The 25472-nt window shown below is 41.1% G+C and overlaps 1 protein-coding gene across 2 annotated transcripts in view; it reads left to right on the top strand.

Moving 5' to 3' along the window:
- DUSP22 (dual specificity phosphatase 22) overlaps positions 1-16775 on the top strand; it is a 110625-nt gene extending 93850 nt beyond the window's left edge. The window contains exon 9 of one of the 2 annotated variants that reach the window (XM_064597289.1): positions 14335-16775. In XM_064597289.1, the coding sequence (XP_064453359.1) occupies positions 14335-14467 (133 nt within the window). In that variant the 3' untranslated portion in view covers positions 14468-16775. The remainder of the gene's footprint in view (positions 1-14334) is intronic. The other variant, XM_064597292.1, reaches the window with a different exon arrangement.
- The last annotated feature ends 8697 nt before the right edge of the window (positions 16776-25472 follow it).

Raw genomic sequence — 25472 nt, 5'->3', positions numbered from 1 at the left:
ACAGATATGTACATGCATAGATAGATAAATAGATGGTAGGGTTTTATATAAACAATATAGTATAGATACTATCTTGCAGCAGACTTTTTTACCCAACAGTATAGGTAGACAATTCTTGTTAATATGTCTAATTTTGTATCATCATTGCAAGGACCACACTGATTCATAACTATAACCTACTTGATTTATATTCTCTCTTTTTTTAAGCCCTAATGTGAGGTTGGAACAAGACAAAAAGATCTCATAAGCCCAACAATGGGGCAAAAGATGCTTTTGAGAAAGGAATCAAGCCAGCACCATCTGTATGAAACAAACATTTAGGAAGTCAAAACCTCTTGATTTCTTATTACTTAAAATTCTTCAGCCTAAACTCTTTAAGCCCAGGTAAGCCCGCTAACAACTGGATTTGCACTAATGCAAAAGTTTGACACCAGAACTAATATAGTGGAGACCTATGACCTTAAGAGTCCATGCTATCCCATGAGCATGTTTTCCATTCTACAGAGAAGCTCAGAGAGGCTCTTGCCTCAAGTGGAGGCTCAGTCATTTCTCTGAGCTGCTCTCCTTCATTCCAGAAAGGATTCCAAGATCTTATGCTTGACCTTCTTGCTTACATCAATGTGTTCCTGCTCTGTGCTAAATGCTGGGAAAGCAGATTCTCTTTTTTTTGGACATTGAGATTGCAGCCAATTTTTTCAGTGTTATTCATTTCATTCAGCAAGTATTAACTGAACACCTACCATATACCATGCAGTCTTCTAGGTCCAGGGATACCTCAGCAAACAAGACTAACATGATTGCTAGTGAGAGGTAAAAGAAAGTCAATTTCCGGGGTGCCTGGGTAGTGCAGTCGGTTAAGAATCCAACTCTTGGTTTCAGCTCAGGTCTGATCTCAGGGTCATGAGATCGAGCCCCGAGTTGGGCTCCATGCTCAGTGCAGAGTCTGCTTGAGATTCCCTCTCTCCCTCTGCTCCTCCCCCCACTCATGCTCGCTCTCGCTCTCTCTCTCAAATAAAAGAAATCTTTAAAAAAAGAAGAAGAAAAAAAAAGAAAGTCAATTTCCACAAAAGGAAGTTAGGGAGTTTAGGGGGCTGGTATGTACAGCACTCCCCTGTATACCCTCATGTAACAGTTTTACAAGTCTAGTGACTTTCTCCTTAAGATTATTTTTCAGAAGTGCTATCTGGGGTCAATGGATCTGCATATTTAAATACTCTTCAGGAATACCAGATCAAATTGTACTTCACACAATAGAGCAGAACACTAGATTGTGGCTTTCCATTTACCTTCTCTCTCTCTCCCTTTCTCTCTCTCTGTCTCAAGGATAGGTAATTACAAGAAGGAAATGTAAGTGAAGGCCTCCTCCCCCAATATGACTTTAAAAAAACTATTCCAGAGATAAGTATTTGATTTCCAATGATGAGAGAAGGGATGTGTTCTCAGAATTATTTGTGTTCATCTCCCTCCAGAGCCGATTAGTGGACACAGCTCTCAGACTCTCAGAGACGAGCAATTGTTGTGTGTTGTGCTTCCTAGTCCCCTTAAGAATGTGTCTGTTCTGATGAATGGATAAAGAAGATGTGGTATATATATACTATGGGATATTATGCAGCCATCAAAGGGAATGAAATCTTGCCTTTTGCAATGACGTGGATGGAACTGGAGGGTATTATGCTGAGCGAAATAAGTCAATCAGAGAAAGACATGTATCATATGACCTCACTGATATGAGGAATTCTTAATCTCAGGAAACAAACTGAGGGTGGCTGGTGTGGCTGGGGGGTGGGAGGGATGGGGAGCTGGGTGATAGACATTGGGAGGGTATGTGCTATGGTGAGCGCTGTGAATTGTGCAAGACTGTTGAATCACAGATCTGTACCTCTGAAGCAAATAATACATTATATGTTAAAAAAAAAAAAGAAGAAGCAGGAGGGGAAGAATGAAGCAGGGGGAATCGGAGGGGGAGACGAACCATGAGAGACTATGGACTCTGAGAAACAAACTGAGGGTTCTAGAGGGGAGGGGGTGGGGGGATGGGTTAGCCTGGTGATGGGTTTAAAAGAGGGCAAGTTCTGCATGGAGCACTGGGTGTTATACGCAAACAATGAATCATGGAACACTACATCAAAAACTAATGATGTAATGTATGGTGATTAACATAACATAATAAAAAAAAGAAAAAAAATGTGTCTGTTCTTCCATTGGTGGCTACTCTGTGCCCCTGGGAAATGTTTGCCTCCAATAGAAACTAAAAAATCTCTGGGAGCCAGAAACTCTCAGAAACAGAGGAGGAAACTGTTGCCTTTTAGAACTTTACCCCCAAACCTTCTCCCTGGATGAAGCTTGGCAGTTCCCCTTCCCCCAGTACCTCCCTCCTCTTTTCAAGCCTGCCTTCTGTGATCTCATTCTTAGGTCCTCTTTGGAGATATTTTATTTTTTAAATAAGAGGATTTCAATTACTATTAATTTTATTTAAAAAAAATTTTAAGACTACTTATTTGACAGAGAGAGAGACAGAGGGAGCACAAGCAGGGGAGCTGGAGAGGGAGAAGCAGGCTCCCCGCTGAGCAGGGAGCCCGATGCGGGGCTCGATCCCAGGACCCTGGGATCATGACCCAAATTGAAGGCAGATGCTTAGCCAACTGAGCCACCCACGCAACCCATCAATTACTATTATTTTTAAAATGGTACTCAGGAAATGTTTATCCCAACTTTGGAGACATACCATGACCTGAAGAACAACCAGGAGGGAAAAGTGACGTCAACTGTAGATGGTGAAATATTGCCAAGTCATCCGAAGCTTGGCAGACTCTGGCTTCCTGCACCTCAAAATGAGAGAACATGCTCTTTTGTATTTATATACTGTCTCCTCCACTGAAAAAGCACAAAACATTTTGACAAGAGTTTTTTTAACCCATATAATATTATAATTAGGAAGAAAAGGTACTTTTATTGGTCCTGAAGGGAAAGTAGCTCTATTTCATTTTTTACTCCATCACAGAGAGTAGGATGATGGCTAGAGGAAGATGGTACCACCAACTTGTCAAGGGTTTTATAAGCCTCATGTCATTCAGGGTCATGTTAGCACTGATATTTCCATTCTCAGTCTGGAATGGAAATATGCTGGGAAATTTGATCAGGGTCACATAATTAGAAATTGTGCAGCCAGGACTCAAACTGAATGTGGCAGCCCCATTGGCATGTTTTTGACCCTGTCACATACTGCATAGGAGCCAAGGTACTATGGAGGGTGAGGCAAAAATGCCCCCACGAATTCATGCCTTGTCCTGGAGCCAGGATGAGGCCAACAGGAATCCAAAGAGCGCAGGTCCTGAGGGTACAGGTCTGCATGTCTTCCTGTGACATGGGCTCTGTGGGCAGGACCACACTGGCAGCTTCAGAGGGAGCGCTTACCCCACCCTTGGTAAGCTCTCATGTAAATGCCTCAAAGGAGTTGATAAGAAAGAGTCTGGATTCTGAACTTTGAATGGAATGGAGCTGAGGAGCAGGGCTGTCAGCCACTTGGGATCCCCAGGCTTTACTGGAAAATCCCAAGTCATCTAATAAAATGATCTACAAGAACTAAAAATAAAATAAAATAAAATAAAATAAAATAAAATATTAAAAAAATGTAAAACATACAAAGTACAATATGGCAACTAGCTAGGTTCCCCCTATAAGAATTGGTAATTTACTATTTTGTCATATTTACTTTTTTCTGTAAAACAAAATGTTACAAATATAATTTCTATAACCTTTAAAAACAAGCAAAAATATCTTTTCTTCACACATGGACATATAAAGGCTACAAATAGTTAAGAGAATGAGGGGGTCTAGGGCGCCTGGGTGGCTCAGATGGTTAAGCATCTGCCTTGGGCTCAGGTCATGATCCCAGGATCCTGGGATCGTGTCCCGCATCGGGGTCCCTGCTCAGTGGGGAACCTGCTTCTCCCTCTGCCTCTCTCTCTCTGTCTCTTATGAATAAATAAATAAAATCTTAAAAAAAAAAAAAAGAATGAGAGGCCCAAGTCACAGTTGTAGTGGCCTTTGGGGAGGGTCTGAGGGTAGGACTGGAGTGAAAGAAACTGCAATTTAGGTGGCTCCCCGTGAAGCCAGTATGTTCATACAGATGTGTAGCAATCTCCTTCCCAGGACAGTGGGATTCACTTGGAAACCACAAGGTCTGTAGGCAATTTCTGGGAGGTTCATCGGGCATTTGTTACAGTCCTTCAGCTCCCTGGGAGAAGCTATGTGGCCCATGGGCCATGGACAATGGGATGTGTGTGGAACAGTTTGACAGAGTCAGGTGGCCATAAACATGTGCCCTTCTCAATAGCCTGCCGCTGTCCTTCCTGGGACATTTTGCTGTCCCTGCAGTATACTGTATATCCTAGAGCTTCCTTGATGAGTTGACCCCTCAGTGTGGCCTGCTTCTGTCTCAGAGGGAGGTCCACTGAGCCCCCTCTCCTCTAGGACTTATCTCCTCATCCCCTGAACCCTCCCTGCTTCCCCACTACATCCTTTGTTGCACCCACAGAACTTCATCCTGCAGGAACTTTCTGTCATTTCACTTGTCACACTGTGTTATGCAGTGTGTGTGCATGTGTGTGCATGTGTGGAGAGCCCCTTGAGGCTGATTTGGGGTCTTATCTCAGCACCCCCAACTTCTAACATGTTGCCTGGCATAAGGGTAATGAATCATACATTCGATGAGTGTAGGATTGGGGTGATTCTAACCTGTGTACTTCAAACTTTTACATAATGCATTTCTGTCGAAGGGGAAAAACTTAAGCTCACCCTTCCCATCCCCTGGGATAGGGTTGAAATCATTAGCTAATATCTTAGAGTAAAACATGTATCTAGTATGAAGTTCAATGTTAATGACAGAGGGTGGAAATATATTGTATTCATTTACTTGAGCTTCTGTAACCAACTACCACAGACTTGGTGACTTAAAAAATAAACATTTATTTCTCATGTTTCTGGAGTTTGGGAAGTCTAAGATCAAGGCACCAGCAAATTTGATGTCTGGTAAGAACCCTCTTCCTGGCTCACTATGTCTTCACATGATAGAAGGGGCTGGAGTCTATTTTATAAGATACTAATTCCATTCATGAAGGCTCCACCCTTATGACCTGATCACCTCCTAAAGGCCCCACCTCCTATTACCATCACACTGGGCATTGGGGTTTCAACATATGCATTTTGTGAGGATGTAGCCATTAATTCTACAGCCACTATATTTTGTTTGTTTTTATTTTTTTAATTTAATTTTATTATGTTATGTTAATCACCATACAGTACATCATTAGTTTTTGATGTAGTGATCCATGATTCATTGTTTTCGTATAGCACCCAGTGCTCCATGCAGTACATGCCCTCCTTAATACCCATCACTGGGCTAACCCATCCACTGAACCCCTCCTCTCTAAAACCCTCAGTTTTTTTCTCAGAGTCCATAGTCTCTCATGGTTCATCTCTCCCTCTGATTTCCTCCCCTTCATTCTTCCCTTCCTTCTCCTAATGTCCTCCATGCTATTCCTTATGTTCCACACATAAGTGAAACCATATGATAATTGACTATCTCTGCTTGACTTATTTCACTTAGCATAATCTCCTCCAGTCCCATCCATGTTGATGGAAAAGTTGGGTATTCATCCTTTCTGATGGCTGAGTAATATTCCATTGTATATATGGACCACATTTTTATCCATTCATCTGTTGAAGGGCATCTCGGCTCTTTCCACAGTTTGGCTATTGCAGACATTGCTCCTATGAACATTGGGGTGCATGTGGCCCTTCTTTTCACTACATCTGTGTCTTTGGGGTAAATATCCAGTAGTGCAATTGTATAGCAACTATATTTTAAATAGCCATTTTGAAACTCTTAAATGTAGGGGGTTGATTTCTTGTCAGATCTTGTCATATTAGTACCAAATGTTTTTAACCTGAAAAGGCAGCTGACAAAGAGCTTGTACTCAGGGGAAAACAGGCTCTGCCATTTTCTATTTGCTTGCTCTTTTTTACTACTGTTTTTTATTCATAGTTTCTTTCCAAATAATTCTTTCTGAGGTTGTCTACTTAACACCAGAAGATTTTACCTACAAATCCACTTAGGGAGGTCCCTGCAGTGCACTGAGATCACCAGGGAAGTTACCATTGCCAGCATCTGCCTCAGGAAGGCCCACCTCCTGTTACAACCCTGCTGTGTGGATCACAGAGCATGGTGGCCACCTGGATGGCCAAAATGGGACCATTGTCACTAAGCGAAGGATGAGTTCAGCATTAAAAAAAATAGAAACAGATATTCTAATATATTCTTTTGAGACCCCTTTCATGCTCTGCTCACTAACAATGTAAGCTCTAAGGGGGCCAGGAGTTGCCCTATACCTACTGCATACCAGCCCCTAGAATAGTACTTGGCATGTGGTAGATACTCAATACATGCTTCCTGAAGGAGCAAAGGTATTTGGATTGAAATCAACTTTTCATGAACCAAAGACTGACATAGAAGCAGGTAATAAAGATTCAGGTGGAGTCCTGACTTCATGTCTAGACCAGTCTTCTCAAGGCCGGAGCTCCTTCTAATCTGAGAGGACCTCGGACCAACTCCCCAGACTCTCACACACTGCATCCATTGAGTTTGAACAAGTTCCCTATAAATTAACAGAGGGGGTTATGGAGTGGCTAGTATCCAATTTGGAGGCCTTCAGATTCACAAAGAATTCACTAAAAACAAAAGTTTGGGGGGCTCCTGGGTGGCTCAGTCAGTTAAGCATCCAACTCTTAATTTTGGCTCAGGTCATGATCTCAGGGTTGTGGGATCAGGCCCTGCATCAGGCTCCGCATTCAGTAAGAGCCTGCTTGAGGATTCTCTCCCTCTTCCTCTGCCCCTCCCCCGGCTTGTTCTCACTCTCTCTCTCTCTCAAATAAATAAGATATATCTTAAAAAAAAACTTCGGTTATAGTTTCCCAAATGGGGATAAAGGCATAAAAGTAATAGTCACAGCAGCAGCAGCAGAAGTAGCAATAAGAGTAGCAACGATGGCAGTGGTAGAAGTAGCAGTGGTGGTGGTAGCAGAGGGATAGTTGTAGTAGTTGCTGGAGTAGAGATAGCAGCACTAGAAGTGGTAGCAGTCGAAGTAGCAGTGGTGGTGGCAGCGGTAACAGTAATTATGGTAGCAACAGCATCAGTAGATATGGTGGCAGAATGGCAGCTGTAGTCACCCTTTATTGAATACTTCCTATGTGCAAAACACTATCCTAGATGTAATCGAGTTTAATCCTAAAAATCTCCATGTTAAAAATGCTTAGAAGCTTCAGTTGCCTTCAAAATCATGTCTGAGCTCCTTAACTGGACTTCCCACACCAGCATCTAGCCCCACGTAGCTGTCCTCTAGCCTCATGCTACACTGGCACTCAACCTGTGTCCTTCTTTCAGTTCCTCTGCACATCCTGTCCACTCCCCTGTGCATGATACATGGGAATAGGCACCAGTCCTTACCATTTCCAGCCCCCTAGCCCATCCCTTATTCCACAGGCTTAGCATATAGGCAGTCCTATCAGATGAAAGCACCTCAGGCATGGTAGTGCTGTGTTGTTGTAATTGCTCATTTAACACTTTATCTCCTCCTATGGAGTCAGAAAAGGATGAAGCACTCAAAAAAGAATGGGGACATACCAAAAGGGCATAAAAGTCAACCTGATAGAGCTCCCAATGGCAAGAGTGGGAAGAGCTGAGAGAAGAAAAATAATTATAATCATAATATTGGTTCTAATACATAGAATAAAATAAATGTCCGTGGGTCTCTATTAATATAAAAATTGTAGCAATTACAATTACTCATGACTAAGTAATGAGTCTCAGACTCGTAAGTCTAAGAGTGACTTATGCTCCCCTAGATTCTGTTGCATTTAAAACTGTTTTTAGAAAAATGAGTACAGAGAGTTGGTTCCTAGTTTCAGGCTCCCCAGGCTGGCAAAAACTGGAATTGCTCCAAAGCCACCAATTTCTTTGATGGCCAATCACCAGAATTCTCTACTGGGTAAAGAGAAGTCCCCAAAGGAGATGGGAGTGGGCTCCTAAACTGTGTGAGGGGCTGCTTTGGGTGGTATGAAAATAGCCATGACCAGACAAGCAAGGTCCCCACTCTCCTGGGGCCAAAGTCTCCATGAGAAGTTGGTGACTGGAATGCAACTATGATTGGGAAGCAGAGATTTAAAAATGTAGAGATGGATTTTGTGGAGAAGTGGTTGATTCCAATATACAATGGAATATTATTCAGCCATAAAAAAGAAAAATCTTGCCATTTGCAAAGACATGGGTGGAGCCAGAGAGTATAATGCTAAGTGAAATAAGTCAGAGAAAGACAAATACTAATTGATTTCACTCATAGGTGGAATTTAAGAAACAAAACAAACCAACAAAGGAGAAAAAAGAGAGAGAGAGAGAAAGCAACAAACAGACTCAACTATAGAGAAAAAACTGATGGTAACCAGAGGGGAGGAGGTGAGGGAAAGTTAAGTAGGTGTGGGGGATTAAGGAGTGCCCTTGTCGTGATGAGTACCAGGTGATGTTTGGAATTGTTGAACCACTATATTGTACTCCTGAAGCTAATATGACACTGTATTTTAACTATACTGGAATTAAATTTAAAGAAAAGAAGAGGTAGTTGATTCCAGGTTTGGAGCAGGGAAAATGCCAGATAAACCTGAGACTTGTGGGGCCAGAAAATAGGAAAGTGTTTGAAAAAGAAAGGGAAGGAACAAGACACAATTTGAATGAGCTCCCATTGGCCAAAATTGGAATAATTTGAGATTAAGGGATAATCCCACAAATAAATAATGGATTCTAATACATACAAGTAATGTATTCTAATCCACAGAAAAAAATATTCATGAGTCTATAGTGATGTAGATATATAGGTAAATGACAGAGAAGGAGCAACTCTTCCTTACATAAGAATTCAAGTTAATAAATATGGAAGGAATAAGGGAAATACAAAATCACCAATAGACAAATATGATCGTAATAATCATTGCAAGCAAGATTCTCTGATGGATACAAAAATCACTGGGCTAAGCCTGAGAAGAAACAGGATGTATTCAGTCTCAACTTATTTCCCCAAAGAGATTGATCAGTTAGAAAGAGAAAAATAGTAACTTTGCAGTGGAGAAACTCCGAAGCCACCTTAACGAAGTGCTTAAGGAAACATCACCAAGGAGATCTATCAGCTGGCATACCCCTGATATGAATGCACAGAGGAGGATGCAGCATCATTTCCATGGGATCCCTGCCAAAAATGCATCATCTCCATATAATCAGTAATGAGAAAACATCAGACAAATCCAAATTTTGAGACATTCTATAAACTGACTAGCACCATCAAAAGTGTCAAGGCCATGAAAAGCAAGTTAAGACTGAGGAAACATCAAAAAAACATTTCTGGTGATCTGCTCTCTGAAAAACAAAATAGGAAGAGTTGGATAAAGAGATGCTTAATCTTAAACTCTGGCAGGAATTGGTTATCATATGGAAAGCTTGAGAGTCAAGTAAAATGTATCTCTGAGGTTTCTATAGGGATAACATGAAGTATCAGAGAAAAAGCACCTGAATTTGGCCAGTGTAGATGGACAGTTAAGATAGTGCAAACCCAAATATCTTATTTGTCTCAATAGCAGGTTGAAAAAATAATCTTTATTTGAAAAATTTCCCAAGTTCTCATTTTCCCTGTCAGGTAGCTTACTTTGTACAGAATGCTATTTTAAGTCCTATGGAAAATAACAAAGACATAGAAAACACAACTCTTGCTCTTAGAACTTTTAGGGGGAAGAAGGATATTACAAGAGAAATACACAAATCAAAGATTAAAAACATGCCTATATTGAATGGATAAAGAAAATATGGTATATACATACAATGGAATATTATTCAGCCTTTAAAAAAGAAGGAAATTCTGCCATATGTGACAGCATGGATGGGTCTGGAGGACATTAGGCTAAGTGAGATAAGCCAGGTGCAGAAAGACAAATACTGTATGATCTCAATAATAATTAGAATCTAAAATAGTCAAACTGATAAAAGCAGCAAGTAGAATGGTAATCGCCAGGAGCTGGGAGGAGGGGGACAGAGGGAGGTGGTGGTCAAAGGGTACAAAGTTTCAGTTATTCAAGATGAGTAAGTTCTAGAGTCCCACTATACAGCATAGTGCCTATAGCTAATAATACTGTACTGCATACTTAAACTTTGCTAAGAGGACGAATGAGCTTATGTTAAGTGTTTTTTTTTTTTTTAAGATTTTATTTATTAGTAAAAGAGAGAGAAAGCATAAGAAGAGGAAGTGGCAGGCAGAGAGAGATATTATTATATCTCTGATTATATCCCCGCTGAGCAAGAAGCCCGATGTGGAACTCGATCCCAGGACCCTAAGATCATGACCTGAGCCTAAGACAGAAGCTTAACCAACTGAGCCACCCAGGCATCCCATATGTTAAGTGTTCTTACCACAAAATAATAATGATAATAATAATAATAATGGATGGGAGGAAACTTTGGGAGGCGATGCATGTATTTATAGCCTTGATTGTGATGATGATTTCACAGGTGTGAAACCTGTCCCCAAACTCAAGTCATATACATTAAATATATATAGCTTTTTACATGTCAATCATACCTCAATAAGGTGGTTTTTAAAATAAATAAATAAAAACTGACTTAAAAAAACATGTCCATACACCTGGGTAGCTCAGTCGGCTAAACGTCTGCCTTCAGCTCAGGTCATGATTCTGGAGGTCCCAGATCGAGCCCTGCATCATGCTCCCTGCTCAGCAGCGAGCCTGCCTCTCCCTCGGCCCCTCACCCTGCTTGTGCTCTCTCTCTCTCTCTGTCTCTGCCTCTCTTTCCCTCTCTCTCAAATAAATAAATCCAATCTTTAAAAAAAAATGCCCACAGATAGTACACATATTCTGAGATATAACCTCGTGCAAAGAAAAGGGACAGCCTATTAAAGGTGAGTGGGACAGGCAGGATCAGTCTAGGAAGAGGAAGTTGAAAGCTGTGGTTCAGTGGTTGAATTATGGCTGTGAAGAGAATATTCCCAGATGCAGAGAGACCTGCCTTTTCCTGCTGAAGACAGAGCACTTGAATTTTTAAGATATAAGGGTATGGTAGAGGTTAGAGGCAAACTTTGAGGTTTATTTTTTTGGTTGAAGAGGGCAGCATAGGCCACTGGGCCCAAGGTTATGAGAGTAATTGGTGTCGTGAAGATAAACATCTTTGAAGTACTTGGTCAGATAATTGGGGTTGATTCAAGAACATTGTGAGGCTTAAAGATTCTGAGAAGCAGGAAAGGAGTTCAGTTAGAGCCCAAAGGATTATGAAAGCTATGGTTAAGGGTGCAGAATGCTGCTGAAGACCAGACTAGGTGGGATGTCACAGAGAAGGGGCTGGTCAGTATAAGCAGAGAAGCTCACAGGCCCAGAGGCTCAGAAAAGGGATGAGGCCTTTGGATTTTTGCCAAAGAATATCATTGGTGGTTTAATAAAAGTAGTTCCTCCAAGGTAAAGACCAGAGAACTAGAGTTACCCAACTGAAAATTTACTGAGGGAAGGAACCATGCTCTAATATATCTTTGTATTTCCCCAAAATACCTAACCCAGAATGTCATCTTCGAATTTTGACAAAGGAGTTCTAGATTTCCCTGCCAAGAGCTTCAATGCAAACCACATTGCAAGCAATCCAGAAAAAGACACATATGTGAAAATAGGAGTAATTTGCATCAAAGATGTGTTTAAGGAATGAATTTTATAGTAAGAAAGAAAAAAATGGAGGGCTGGTGTAGATTGAGGGATTGAGTAAAAGTGAAGGTCAAGAGATATTGTCATAACATTTGACATAAATCAACATGGTCAGTCAATCTTAATATGTGTTAACTTTCTGTTCTTAAGAAACTGTTTGATGGTTTCGATTATAATATCTTTCTATGCCCCTAAAAGTATAAACGTCAGAAAAAAAAATGGAGATAAAAACAATTTATATAAATAATGTGTGACCTCACCACACATGTTGGGGTTTTCCCTAACTCTTGTGCGTTTTTCTCAGTTAAGATTGTATCACGCATACGATTTTGCATTCTGCTCTTTTCCCTTAACTTTATATCATAAGCATTTCCCCCAAATTAACAAAAATTTTCATAAATAAATTTCCCAACTGTGTGAAAGTACTAACATCTATTTAATTGTTCCTCAATGATTAGATATTTAAATTAATTCCAAGTTTTATAGTAACAAATGCTGAGATGAACATTTTGAAGAATGTTCAGTTGCTTTCTAGAAAGAGTGTTTATTTCAGCCATACAGGTGTTGTTTCATATGGTATCATTTTTTATTTATTTATTATTTAATTTAAATTCAAGTTGCCAAGGTATAGTACATCATTAGTTTTTTATACAATGTTCAATGATTTATTAGTTGAATATAACACTCATTGCTCATCATATCACATGCCCTCTTTAATTCTCATCACCCAGTTACCCCATCGCCCCACCCACCTCCCTTTCTGCAACCCTCAGTTTGTTTCCTGGAGTCAAGAGTATCACATGGTTTGTCTCTGGTCTCATTTAAATGGGCATGAATTTTCTCTTTTTAATGATCATTTACTCATTTATTCAGAAAACATTTATTGAGTATCTAATATGAGTGGAAATTGTTCTATGTGCTGGCTATGCCAGTTGGCAAGAGCATCAAAGTCCCTACCTTCACGGGGCTCATGTTTTAGTAAGCCGAGATAAGCCATCAACAATGTCAACAAATGTTGGAGAGGATGTGGAGAAAGGAGAACCCTCTTACACTGTTGGTGGGAATGCAAGCTGATGTAACCACCCTGGAAAACAGTATGGAGGTTCCTCAAGATGTTAAAAATAGAGCTACCCTAAGACCCAAAATTTGCACTACTGGGTATTTACCCCAAAGATACAGATGTAGTGAAAAGAAGGGGCACCTTTACCCCAATGTTCATAATAGCAATGTTCACAATAGCCAAACTGTGGAAGGAGCCAAGATGCCTTTCAACAGATGACTGGATAAAGAAGATGTGGTCCATATATACAATGGAATATTACTCAGCCATCAGAAAGGATGAATACCCACCATTTGCATCAACATAGATGGAACTGGAGGGGATTATGCTCAGTGAAATAAGTCAAGCGGAGAAAGACAATTATCATATAGTTTCACTCATATGTGGAACATAAGGAATAACACAGTGGACCATAAGGGAAGGAACGGAAAACTGAAGGGGGAGAAATCGGAGAGGGAGATGAACCATGAGATACTCTGGACTCTGGGAAACAAACAGGGTTTCAGAGGGGAGGGGGGTTGGGGGATGGGGTAGCTGGGGGATGGGTATTAAGGAGGGCACATGTTGTGATGAGTACTAGGTGTTATATGCAACTAATGAATCATTGAACACTACATCAAAAACTAATGATGTACTATACAGTGGCTAACTGAACATAATAAAAATAAATAAATAAATAAATAAATAATAAAGTAAATAAAATAAAATAAAATGTTAACATTTTGTTTTAGGTGTATGGGAAGTCTCTGTACTATTTTTTGCAACTCTTCTGTTAAATCTAAAATAAAAAAGTTAAAAAAAAAACCAGTGTCAACAAGTTACGGAAGTAGATTGTGAAGAACCATGTGCAAAGATTAGGCAAGTGTCTAAGTGTTGGCTCGGAGGGTAACCCTGTATAGTGATCTTTGAGTAAAGGCCTGATGAAAGGCGGGGAGCAGGCACAGATAAGTGCAGAGTTTTCCAGACAGAAGAGTTATTAGTGAAGCTGAACATTTTTTTCAATATTAATAATATTGGGCTCATTTCATAATGAGGCATTTGGCTAAGGGCTGTCTTCACTGCTCAGCTCTTTCTGTTGACATCAGGCACCTCAGCTCATAATGTCCACTTCACTTCTCCACCAGGTTATAGTGACACATGATTGAAGAATCAGTGAAGAAAGCCACACTTAGTAAGCTGTAGACCAGATGTTAGGTTGGCTTCTTTGCAGTTTGCTGCAGAACAGATCCAAAGTGGCAATTTGTGGAGACTTCTAACCTCCCCCACAGTGCACCTAGACCAGGCAAACAGGTCCCTGACTGAATGCATGGCTCCCAGCCTCTCTCATTCCTGGGCAAGGTAGAACATTTTCATGTTTCAAGAACAGTTTGGGAGAAGAATCCTCCAAAAAGTCACTGTATTCACAGGAAGCTCCCCCAACTTCCTTCCTTTGCCTGCTCACACTTGGCACCTGACTGTTTTCCTTCTTTCCCTCACAGCTCCCAACAAGTCTGCTCTGACTGGGCATGGCATAGAGCAGCACTACCTTCCAGGGCAAAGGAACCTACAGCAGCCTTTAAAGGAAGTTACCTCGGGTCGTTCCCACCCAGAGCCACTCCACAGCCGCACTGAATGAAACCTCCTTGGAGGGAAGTGATCAGCATCCATGGTCAGAGGAAACCTAGTTCCTCCTGACCTCCCACTGCCCCCAACTTTACAAGTTTGGGGCAGGCAAATAGAGAAGCCTGCTGTTAACTGAAATAACCACTGTGTTTAAGATAGTTAATGAGTCCTCCGCTATCTCCCTGTCTGCCAGTGGGCCATATATGCCTCGTCCCCTACCTAACCTGCTTCCAAAGTTGAATTCCAACTACTTTTTACAGGACAATCTGCCCAAACATCCTTCTAGTGCCTCAAGCCCCAATTCCCAAGACACAGTTAACACCCTCCATCCTATATGTCACTCTTTGTCATCATTTCCTGTTCCTTGTTCTCAGTATGTCTGGTGTCTCCCTCTTTTGCCCATGCCTCAGTGAGCCATGACTCTCTGCTCCAGTGCCTCCTTCTCTGTGACCTCCTTGGTCCTCAGGGCCTGCCCCAGACCCAGAAACACCTAGACCTTCCACCTGCATGCTCTTGTACCTCCAATCTATGTTGTACCCACTGCAAAGTTGTCTTCCTGAAACTTGAGTTGGGTTGAGGCACCTCCTGCTCCAAAACTGTTAATGTACCTCCCTGCTGCCCCATGTTGTCCAAAGTGTGTGGTCCTGGAACCTCTGAATCAAAATTCCCACTGTCTGATGGAAACGCAGATTCCTAGGCCTGCTGACTGAGTCTGAATCTCTAGGATCACAGTGATGATAAAGAACCAACATTCTGCCAATAAAATACAAATTTCTTGGGGCGCCTGGGTGGCTCAGTTGGTTAAGCGACTGCCTTCGGCTCAGGTCATGATCCTGGAGTCTCGGGATCGAGTCCCGCATCGGACTCCCTGCTCAGCAGGGAGTCTGCTTCTCCCTCTGATCCTCCCCCCTCTCATATTCTCTCTCTCTGTCTCATTCTCTCTCTCAAATAAATAAATAAAATCTTAAAAAAAAAATACAAATTTCTTAGTTGGTCTCAAGACCTTCCATGGTCTCCCTTAATGGGCTTTAACTCTCGTTTCTGTCCCTTTTACCCTGAGTCCTTACCTCTACCCTGGACTATGCTCTTTTACCAACATCCCCTCTGTCATATTTCAGGACTTTGTTCTCATTGGTCTCAGCCTAGAGTGTCCTTTTCTCTTCTTCTATGATATTGAAACCTTGTGATTTCAAGGTTCAGGTCAAATGCCATCTCCATGATGCTCTCTAATTTCCTCAGTTGCCCTTCTCCTTTTCCATTTTGTCATAATTATATTTCATTCTGCTTTGTGTTTCCTCCTGTGGGTAAATGGTGTGGGCACAGTCCAGGCCCATAATGTGGTGGGCTCCATGTAGTGGTTATCCTTATGTCTTCCTTGGTGCCTGGTGCTGTGTCTCATAAAAGCACCTTATCTGAAATAAACCACAGAGTCTCAGAAGAAAATCATGCTTTGTTGAGATTCAGGATGTAATTCAGCTTGAAATGGGTACAAGAGAAATGTTGTATCCTTGCTGCCAATTTCAGGACTCTGCTCTAGCAAGCTCTGCCTCCCCAGGAGAGGGAGGGAACCTGTAGCAGAATGTCTTATTGAGAGAGGATGGGTGCCCTAGACAGTTCACACAACCACTCTGGAGAAGGGACTCGAAAAACACAGTGGAATGTTTACTGCCACGTGGAGAGAACAGCCCATGACACCATTAAAGAGGGAATGAATGGTGTGGTGGGTGAGTGGGACTTACAGTGCCCCGAAATCACACAATGAAGGCAGCTGCTTATATTTCTGTAAGAGACCTGGTCTCACAGTGGGGTTTGCAGCCCCTAGAAAAATAAGTGCCTCCTGTGGTTATACTTTTGCACATTAAGATATCTGCAACTGGACAAATGGAAAAGTGAACAGAAATCTCTCTCAGACAGTCAGAAAGAGCTATGAGGCTGGGGGTGTGGGCTGAATACACCTCAGCAGAGTTCATGGAGTCCCATCACAAAATACTAGGGAGACATGTATCTACAAAACCCATGGTGAAGAGAGTGCTAAAATTCCTGAGATCTATGCATGATAATTCAATATTTCAATAATAGACTTTTTTTTTCCTGAAAATTATTTGATAGGTTAATGCAAAAACAGCACCTACAAAATATACATTCATCTAAGGGGTGTTTTAGCATGGGAATCAAACATATCCTGGAGCTTAATTTTATTGATGGACCTTAAACTTGATTTTCAAAAGGAAGAAACACTGAAGGAATTGGGAAATTTCCATGAAAAAAAAAAAAAGAATATCGATCTCAAATTTATAAAGATGGTGGCAAAAAAGAGTGTATTGGGGGGACTTTTGTTACAAATGCTACAGAAATAAGCCAATAAACAGTAAAAGTTTACCCAAACAAGGTACAGCATATTAATTTATAAAATAAAAAAGTTCATATAATCACAGACTCACAAAACACAGCATGTTAAGCCTCCCAAAAGTTCTATGTAGGTCGCCCAGGATGAACACACCCAAGTACAACCTGTAAGAATTCATTTATGAACTGTGACTCCGTAGTTAGGGACTATAGTGACACATTGATTGTTCAAGATAAAAGCAAAGTACATCTGCCAAAGAAGCTTAATTAAAATGTTCACAGCATAGCCCCTCTGATGCCTTATCTTTTATAGAAGTTGGTTCCTTTTTACACTTGACAGATGATACCAAATAAAAACAGAGTATCAAATTCAGTGAGCAGAAAAGGACAGACAAGTCCATGGGATTATTCAAAATGTACTGCCTACTTGCTTTGAATAATATTTTGCAAAGAGTTGAAGAAAAGACCCACAACATTTAGAGGAAAAGGGGAATTTTTGAAGGGAGTTTCAAAACCACAATTTCAGTTTAAACTGGATGAAGGACACAGGTTAGTTCACTAACAGAGGTTAGTTATTTCTGTGAGCTGGATGCCTGGGAGGTGTTGCAGGAGTACAAAGACAGCCTGAATAGCGGGGGGGGGGGGGGGGGGGGGGGGCGGCTAACAGAGGACACATAGGGATGGGAGGAGAGAAGGGCTGATGAGGCACTCACAAGGTCAGCAGGGAGGAGGGCTCACATCTCACTGGAGATCTTGGGAATTCCTGAGCAGAATCAGCCTCCTAAAAGCCCTCTGCTGTTCATAAAAAGTGCCATTATCTGGTGCTGTAGGATAAGTGTTATGGAAAACAACTTACAACAACACATGCCCTTCAAGAATGCCCAAATATTTTGTGCAACTGTACCTGTCAGTTGAATGCCACCAACATGATTTATGTTCATCCCTGCAGGTCCGCGAGTCCCTTCACTAGTCTTACTACCCTGCTCATACGTACCCTTTCAAAACTTTGAAGGTTTGAGGTGAAATGGCTAGGCAGAGTCCAAACATATATCTTACCAAGCACCTGGGCCTGACTGCAATGGATGCTCAGAGGGAAACAGAACAAGCATCGTGGTGGCGCCTCCAGTCATTCCTTTACTCACTCATTTGGCTGTATCAACAAGTTGTAAGTGGAAGCAGTAACTCCCTCTGGGACAGGAGGACAGGGTGGAAAGGAAGTTGACTGGGCAATCGCATCTCCTGCCTTGTCTTCTCTGCAGGGGAAGGAGGTGGAGGTGACGGGCAAGTGGGGCAAAATCATGTAGCACTCCGCACTGTGAGGAGTAAGTTAGCAAGAAAAATGCAGGGGGCAAAAGCCAAGCCTGCAGGACTACCAAAACACAAGAAAGGACAAGTGTGTGTGGCTTTGTTTCCTCAGGACCACCCTGAGGAGAGAAGGGAAGCAAATGGAGGTGGCAGAGGTGATAATCTTGGGAAGGGACCGGCAAAATGGGTCGGTGCCAAGTCAAAAACAGGGGGTTGCGGACATCAGCAAGACATGACCGAGGGCTGTCTTCACTGCCCAGGTCCTTCTGTTGACATTAGCACCTCTAAAAACCCCTTGATCTCAAATGTTCCTCTCTAAAGTGGAGTCATAATGCCTGCTTAACTTCTCCCTTGGATTATAGTGAAAAATGATTGAGGAAACGATATTCAAATATGTCACAAGCCTCTCTGAAGTAGCAGAAATGAGGCCTGGCATTGCCAGCAGGCTGACACTGGTTGACAAGAGTCTAGTGGGAAAATTCCAAGCTTCACCAGTGAACTTGAAAGGACAGAAGTTCTAATCTGCAATCAGAACACGTCTGGGGAGTGGGATGGGCTTCCAAACCAGACGGGGCAGGCCTGGTGTTGCCCTCTGTCCTCCTCACAAATATCCAGACTTGAATGAGTGTGTGGCCTTGTGGGCATGTGCCATGCCTTAGGGGAATACCCACTCCCCCCCAGGCAGACACAGAAGGCCCTTGGAGGGTCAGCCCTTTATTCTAGGTCAAGATCCAAAGCAGGGATCTCACATCAAACTTCCAAAGGTGTCCATTTTGAGCTTCTGGCGGCTTTACAGGATAGGTGGAGAACACATCAAAACCACTGTCCAAATCCAATTGCCACGTGACTTAGCCAGGATAGCTCCCTCACACTTCTGAAACAGGACAAATGAGCTGCCTTTATTAATGCCTTGGAACATTAAAAAGAAAATATTTTTTAAGCTAAACATATGTAGAGGAGTGTTGAAAAGAGGATTTTTTGAGTTTCCTAATATCCAAGGTAAAATAAACTTAGTCACTCTTGCTAAAAACCACTTAATGTGTGTAAAGCCCTTAAACTCCTGTGTGATAGAGGCCATTCTAGCATATAAAGTATGGAGCAAAGGAGGAACCAACAGTTTCTCACTCTAAAATACCCTCTGTGAATCCTCCCCAAATAGCCAGAGGGATGACTCTCCTCTCCCACCCACTCCTCCTCCACCAGCTCCAAGTGCCAAACCTTCCTCCAGTTCCTACACCAGGTCTTGGGTTCTCTAGCCTGTTGGTCATTGTCCACAGTTCCCCTACCTGCAATATACTTCCACCCTGCCCTGCCTGGGAAATCCCAGCTCTCCCATCAGAGTTCTGTTCTAAGATCACTTCTTCCATTAAACCTCTCTGAAACATTGGCTGAGGCCTTTCTAGTAGGCATTGCATCTTAGCTTCTCTTCCTGCCCCTCCTGCTTCCTTCTCCTGACTCCATAGGTATTTAGCCTGTGGGTATTTACTCCCTAATTCCTATAAGTCCCACAACCTAACCTCCATTTTCAGGTTTGCTGCTGTTTCACCATTTAGAAACTCCTCAGTCTTTAACTGAGGATCCCATTGTATTCTTGTCCCCAAAAGCATCCCCTTAAAGGCAAGACACATTCATTTTTAGAGCTCATTGCTATAAGACACTCAGCACATTTAGATGCTATGGTTCAAAGATGAGCAAGAGATAATTCTGTGCTTCCAAATGCTAAGGGATCAAAGAGACAGTGACCCCAAAGGAAATACAGCACTTAAGCCTGGATGTTGGGATGTCATTTCAAATGTCCCCTGTCTACTCTCCCATAAACCTCTTCCTCCTCCAGACTTCTTTATTTAGGTTCTTGGTCATATCATTCCTCCAATCTCTGAGTTTGGAAACTCTAGTTATCTCTGACTCCTACCTTGTCATACCACATCCACAGAACCTTTTATGTACTCTTCTTTCTTCTAATTACCTCTCCACCTGCCCCTGTCTGAGAACTCCTTGTCTCTCACCTGGGTCCTTCAAGGACTTCTGGGCAGGCATTGCCTGCTACTCCCAGGCAATTCTTCCTTCAGTGTAGTTCTTACCTCATAAGGGGAACACAAGTCACGGTGATGTAAAGCTTATGAATCAGTTATGTGGCTTTACCTGTATCATTACTCTATGGTATGTGACCAGGAATGTACTAGATAGATGCTGCTTTGTTGCGCTGGATTCTCAGAGTAGTGATAACCAGCCAGTGGATAACTCATGTAAACAAGAAGTAGTCCTGCATGGTTGTAAGCCCCTGAGATTTCGGGGATTTGCTACCAGAGCATAATCTAACATTCCCTGAAGATATACTCTACCACTCAAAATCCCCCAACTCTCAGAAGTAGTACTTCATTTAAAAATAATGGTGTGTTTTTTCACAGTATTCAACTGAAAAGACAGTTCATGAACTTTAGTATAGCCCAACATGATGAACTGGTACAAATGGGTGGAATTAGATAAACCTATTTGGTTTTCACCTATTGCTTCAATTTTCAGAAAACACCCAGAGTTATTGCATTTGCATTTTGGTTGGCTTGGTGAAGGGAGTTGGCAATATCAAGTGGTCCCTTGCTAAAAACCACGTCATTACTCATGTAGAGAGCATAACAAGTCAGTGAGAAAAGAAATGTTACAAGGAAGCTTCTTGGAATACTGGCAAGAAGAGGAGACAAAAAGGGAACAGTTGTTTATAAACAAAGGGAAAGGAGACGACATTGCCTTAGCGTCTTTGACTTTGTGACTTTTTATTACATAATTGATTAAAATGACCAGTCCAATTTCCTACAAGCCTGAAAGTGGGTTATACTCTGCCTAGGGAAAAACCACATGTATTAGCTCTGTGGCCTAAAAGAGTTCACAAGCTAGTCTTGAACAGCCTGTGTTCTGGAAATGCTCATGATGGAGCTCTGCAAAGTTCTTTCCTTGAAGGAACTCAAAGCACTTTGCAAATTAAATTAGGAAAGTGTATGCAACTCTGTATGAAAAAAAATCATATTTACATACCATATTGGTATTAGAATTTATCACTTTACAAAGAAAGATCAGTACAATTCCTTTAAACTGGGTGTTCAGTGAAAGCATTTAACATATAATTTCATTTCCAGAGTATTCCATCCCAACTCCTCTCCTATGTAAGTTGCTTATAAGTTTAGTTTTTTTTTTTTTTTCCCAAAGGATTAAATACTTGAGAGTAGTGGCTGAGAAGCAGTACCTTTTCCTTCAGTTTCCTCAAAGTGAATATAGCTTCATGAAGAAGAATGAAGACCAGTGGTTAGGTCACTGACTTAAAAAAAAAAAAAGGAAAACACAGCTTTTCTTACTCCGAATTTACCATAACCAAAAAGGCCACTGGACTGTCATTAATGGTTTTAAGTTAAAGCAGAAATAAGAAAACAATTTATTTAGGGTTGGAAGAAGGTTTAGTGGTTGCCTGCTGCCAGCCTCCACTTCACAGACAAGGAGAACAGGTCAGGAAGATTGCCTCTTACCCAAGTTGTCCTAACCAGTGAGTGCCCAACTGGAATGAAAATGCCACGTCCAGACTGACAGGCCTGCACTCAGAGGCTGATTCTGAAATATCAGTGCAAGCAGCTAAATACCTGTAGACTAGGAGAAAGAACTGTTGGTCAGAATGTGTCCTTAGGCAAACCATTGGACCTCAGTGGACCTCTTTCCTTATCTGTACAATGGGGCTGAATATTGCCTGCCCTGCCCACTAGGCAGATATGTGGTTGGGAGATCAAACGAGATAAAGTCTATGAAACTTCTTAAATGTTGAAGCACAACATAAATAATAATAATCCCAATTTGTTGAACACTTGGGACATGCCAAGCATTGTGCTAAGCATCATTTCATTATCATAGCACATTATCACAGGCAAGAAAGCCATTACCTTCTTTGCATATATGAAAGTAAGACTTTGGTTAAATAGTTCACCCAAGACCTCATGGATTTGAACCAAATCTAGCTGACCCTCATACTTGAGTATTTAATTATCAATAGTACCATACAATAATCATGCTATAATACTATATAATGTAATACAATAATACTATATTATATTACTATAGTATATCAAATAGTATAACACATATATAGTGTATATTACTATATTACTATAGCATATTGTATATTACTATACTAGTATCTGTATACTATTATATAATACCATTAGTACTACATATAATACATATAATATTACAAATATAATATATAGTATTATTATATAATAATATAATAATACAATAATAGTATAATAATATTGCATTACAAGATGCATGGTTAATAGTAATACTTAACATTGCATACACATATTGCCAAGGAGGAGATATTTATCCTATATGATTCTACATCATAACAACAAAATATGTTTAGTATTTTCCTGATTTTTCATAAGTAGTTATAAATGATTGCCCTTTAAACTATTTCAAGCATATAGTTCCATTATTTTTAACAAACTGTAGTGCCACCCCCTTTAAAAAATGAATTAGGGATAAAATAGCTTTAACAAAAACAAGATTTCAAGGGTGCCTGGGTGGCTCAGTTGGTCAAGCATCTGTCTTCTGCTCAGGTCATGATCCCTGGGTCCTGGAATCCAGCCCCAAGCTCAGCAGGGAGTCTGCTTCTTCCACTCCCTCTGCCTCTCCCCTTGCTTGTGCTCTCTCTCGCTCACTCTCTCAAATAAATAAATAAAAAATCTTAAAAAAAAACAACAACCCAAGATTCCAATAATTTATTGTTTTGTCTAGGATGGGTTTTTAAAAATATTTTTCTTGGGGCATCTGGGTGGCTCAGTTGGTTAAGCGTCTACCTTTGGTTCAGGTCATGAACCCTGGGGTTCTGGGACATGATCTGGGGTCCTGGAATTGAGCCCTGCATGGGGCTCACTGCTCAGTGAGGAGCCTGCTTCTCTCTCTCCCTCTGCCCCTCCCACTGCTCATGCTCTCTCTCACTCACTCTTTCTCTCTCTCAAATAAATAAAATTTTATTTTATTTTATTTTATTTTATTATTTATTTATTTTTTTTTAATATTTTATTTATTTGACAGAGAGAGACACAGCAAGAGAGGGAACACAGCAGGGGGAGTGGGAGAGGGAGAAGCAGGCTTCCCACTCAGCAGGGAGCCCGATGTGGGGCTCGATCCCAGGACCCTGGGATCATGGCCTGAGCCGAAGGCAGACGCCTAATGACTGAGCCACCCAGGCACCCCTAAATAAAATTTTTAAAAATATTTTTCTTGAATATGAATTTAAAAAAATTAACTTGTTAACATATTGAATCTAAGTAAATGTAACCTGTCTTACAGTGTTTTTATGGTCATGTAAATTGAAAATTGCAATGCACCATTCAGATTGGGCTCCAGTTACAACTTCTGGAAACTCACTGAAATAACCTCCTCACGGAATATAATGATCAGCTCCTGTTTTGGATAGACACTCAATTAACTGATTTCCTATTTGTTTTCACTTTTTAACAGGTTGTGACATTTGAAGATAAATGTCTAGTCTTTTACCGTTACTGAAGAGCCCTTTGGTTTACTCAAGTGTATGTATGGGGGGGAATGCTCAACTTTTAAAAACTTTTGTCATTTTTGTTTCAACTATGACTAAGATGTAAGTCTTTGCTGAGTAACTGGCAACTCCTACCTATTTACTCCCTCCCCTTCACCAGGGGTAATGAGGACATCAAGAGTTTTAGTGTTTGAAATATATTATTCTTTGTATTCACCTCATCATTAAAACAAAACAAAAATCACTTCTAGCAGATCAATATGACAAATGAGTAAACCAGAAGATGGCGTTGAAGATTAGCAATCACATTTTAAAGCAAGGTAGATGTGAAGTCTCAGAAAGTTTCATACAATGACTGTTGTTTTGCACTTCTAAAAGTAGATGAGTGAAGAAAATGTTGAAACTTTCTAAACCTGGTGCAGAAGACACAGGAGGAAAGGCAAAAAGCTCATTTGCCGTTTTTGTTTTTAGCAATCTCTTTCTGTTTGTTGAGAACATTTTGGGGTAAAGTAACCCACTGATTAAAATGTAATCAACATGAAGGCAATGATCTTTGCTGTGTTCACTTAAGTATCCCAAGTGCTTACAACAGTTTCTGACATGTGGCAGGTGCTCAAAAATATTTGTTGAATGAATGAATCTGTGAAAGGAAAAGAAAGGAAGAAAAACAGGTTGTGACTAGAATTTTCTTTGAACAAAACTGTTATTTATTACATAGACTCTGATAATGGAAAACTTGCTTGGGTGAATAAAAATATGGCATCCTGTTAATTTCTGAGAAAGTCCGTTAGTTTTAGGAAAAACATACCTAATCTGTGCCTCACTGCCTGTTTTACTCTAGCCTAAATTTAGTTTTTTCTCTGGATAGGAGACATTGACCTAACATGTAAGTTTAAAAGAGAAAAACTGAGAAGTAAGTGAAATCAAAAGCTTTTCAAAAGTTGCAAGTTGACCTAGGGTGGTGGTGGTCTAAAATCATATAGAAACCGGTGATCTGACGGTTTACCTGAAATTGCTAAGTACATAAACATGCTGGAAGCATACAAGATGCTCTGGTGAAAGCTTAGTGGGCAGATGCACAGGGAGTTAATTTTAATATTAAGGACATCTTGGAAAATTAAGTAAAATCTCAGGTCTTTTAAAATATTATTTCTATTCTGGACATTTATATCTCACTAGAAAATTGCTTCCTACCAGACTGATGTTAAAACTATGTCATTTTAAGGTGAACTGAAGTCCAGAAGCAATTAAGCATTTGGATACTTCGAGACCCCTCCCCCCCACTCTTTTATGTTGCCATAACTGAAACTTTGGGGGCAATGCATTGTCTTTCTGAGTAACCTCAATTCACCAGTTTAATAAATGCAGAAGTCTGTGAGCATTTCAAACATATGGACAGACATTATTTGAGCCACAGTTTATAGCTCAAAGTATCCGAGGCGTGATTATTGCTAATTAATGAGTAGGATGTTCTCTAGGACTCTGCTCTAGGAAGAGTCTAGGACTCTGCTCTAGGAAGGCAGGGCTTTCAGCAATAGCTGCGATTCCAAGGGTGCCCGCCACCCACCCACAATTCTACGATGTGGACAATTCCTCCGTTTTTGGTTACATGCTCTTCAAGTGAAGTCCCCCTCACTCCAGATTCCCGCTCCTACACGCCCCCACTTCCCGTCCTAACCACATCGCAGTTGTTTCGCTGTTATTAGTTATTATCAACCGGCCTCCCGCAGGACCTGGCGCTGAGGCGAGGTCCCCATTTCGCGCCTTGCCCTTTGCAGGAAACCTGCCCACATTAAGGTCCCCGCGGCCGCGCACGCCCGACTC

Source organism: Mirounga angustirostris, unplaced genomic scaffold, assembly GCF_029215605.1.
Source record: "Mirounga angustirostris isolate CCGP_5_RB_7025 unplaced genomic scaffold, mMirAng1.0.hap1 SCAF_8, whole genome shotgun sequence".
Taxonomy (NCBI): Eukaryota; Metazoa; Chordata; class Mammalia; order Carnivora; family Phocidae; genus Mirounga; species Mirounga angustirostris.
The sequence above is the reverse complement of the archived record's forward strand: the minus strand, read 5'-3'. Positions and strand labels throughout refer to the sequence as shown.